Here is a 1,886-nt window from a genome sequence, read left to right on the forward strand (position 1 = left end):
GTTCGTATTCTTAAATCGTACTCAATTCCTATCATATGCAAGAACTCGAGAGATTAATGAATAAGATCAATCACTACCATATTGGATAGGAATAGTGTCAATGAAAAAACAAACATTTATACCTTTGCGAATAAGAATATTGGATAGGAATGCACTGGGATCCTGGTCAGTAGAAGACAGTGTTTTCTTTCTTCACCTTTATGCTGTTGTTTATGATGGTATTCAGAGATTTTAAAATCATTTCGTGGAATGTTCGCGGGGCAGCCAATACTGAGGGTAAGCGCCACGTAAGGAACTTGGTGAGCCAGTTCAAACCTTCGATGTTTATTGTAGTTGAGACTCATATCCAGTTTGCTAGTGCGAGTCGCTTTTGGAATTCCATGGGATACTATCCAGGGGCGGTGGTGGAAGCTCAAGGGCACTCAGGTGGTATTTGGGTCTTGTGTAGTGTGCATGCGGGTGTTGTTGTGGACCTGATAGACCATTTCCATCAATGTGTTACTGTTAGTATCACTAGGCAGGACTCTACATGGTTATGCAGTGCGGTGTATGGAAGTCCTATTCCTTCCATTCGTGAAAATCTTTGGTCTCATCTGATTACTCTGCGTCAAACTATGGATCGACCGTGGCTGTTGATTGGAGATTTTAATGAGATCCTTCTCCCGTCAGAAGTCAGTGGGGGTCGTTTTAGTAGAAATGGAGCAGATAAGTTTCAAAGGGTACTTGACTACTGTAGTTTGATGGATGTTGGTGCCACTGGTTCGAGATTCACTTGGTTACGTAAGGAAAGGTTCTCTCGGTTAATTATGAAGAGACTTGACAGAGTTTTGGTTGACTATGAATGGCGACATGCTTTCCCGGAGGCGTATGTTGAGAATCTTTGCCGTATTCACTCGGATCATTCCCCTCTTCTTGTGAGATGCAGTGGCTTCGTGCCATCTCGTGACACGAGACCGTTTCGTTTCCAAGCAGCGTGGACTCTCCATGAGGAATTTGATTCGGTGGTTAATGATGCTTGGGGTGTTGGTCAGGGACTTGTTCTGGACTCTCTTGCTCAAGTGAAAGATGAGGCATTGCGGTTTAATGAGGAGAAATTTGGTAATATATTCAGAAATAAAAGGAGGGTGGAAGCGAGATTGACAGGTGTCCAGAGGGCGCTAGAATCTTGTCACTCTAGTGATATGCTGATTTTAGAGAAAAGTTTACAAAGAGAACATGCTAAGATCCTTGCCCAAGAGGAGATGTTGTGGTACCAGAAGCCAATAGATTCTACAGGAACTTGTTTACTTCTCCAATTGGATCTACCCCGGAAGCTCTTGCTCATGTTCCACTTCCTTGTCTAAACAACGAGGAAAGGGACGCTTTAATGAGAGATGTTACTGTCGAGGAGGTTAAGAATGCGGTAATGTCGATGAAATCCTTTAAAGCGCCGGGTCCAGATGGATTTCAAGCAATATTTTTCAAGAAATACTGGGGGGTGGTGGGTCAGGATGTTTGGAAACTAGTGGCTGAGGCTTTCACAACCGGCTCGCTTGACTCCCGTTTGTGCGAGACGTTACTGGTGCTTATTCCAAAGGTGAATGACCCAACTGATCTTAAACAATTTCGGCCGATTGGTTTGTGCAATGTGATTTTTAAAATAGTTACCAAGGTCATTGTCAATCGCTTGCGACCGCTAATGCATAAGCTTATTGGACCGCTTCAAAGCAGCTTTGTCCCTGGGAGAGGCACAGTAGATAATGCAGTTGTAGCGCAGGAAATCTTGAGTTATATGAAGAAGTCTAGAGATAGAGTTGGGACAGTGGCTCTTAAAATTGACATGGAGAAGGCGTATGATAGGGTTGGATGGGAATTCCTTCGAAACACTTTGAATGACTTTGGTTTTC

The 1,886-nt window shown here is 43.6% G+C and overlaps 1 protein-coding gene across 1 annotated transcript; it reads left to right on the forward strand.

Annotated features, from left to right (window-relative positions):
- Positions 1-215: 215 nt before the first annotated feature.
- On the forward strand, positions 216-1,343 carry LOC145949772 (uncharacterized). Its single transcript, XM_083060661.1, has one exon. It carries the CDS (start codon positions 216-218, stop codon positions 1,341-1,343), a length of 1,128 nt encoding a protein of 375 aa, XP_082916787.1.
- Positions 1,344-1,886: the final 543 nt, after the last annotated feature.

Source organism: Cajanus cajan, chromosome 1 (genome assembly GCF_000230855.2).
Source record: "Cajanus cajan strain Asha chromosome 1, NIPB_CcT2T_4, whole genome shotgun sequence".
Lineage (NCBI taxonomy): Eukaryota > Viridiplantae > Streptophyta > Magnoliopsida > Fabales > Fabaceae > Cajanus > Cajanus cajan.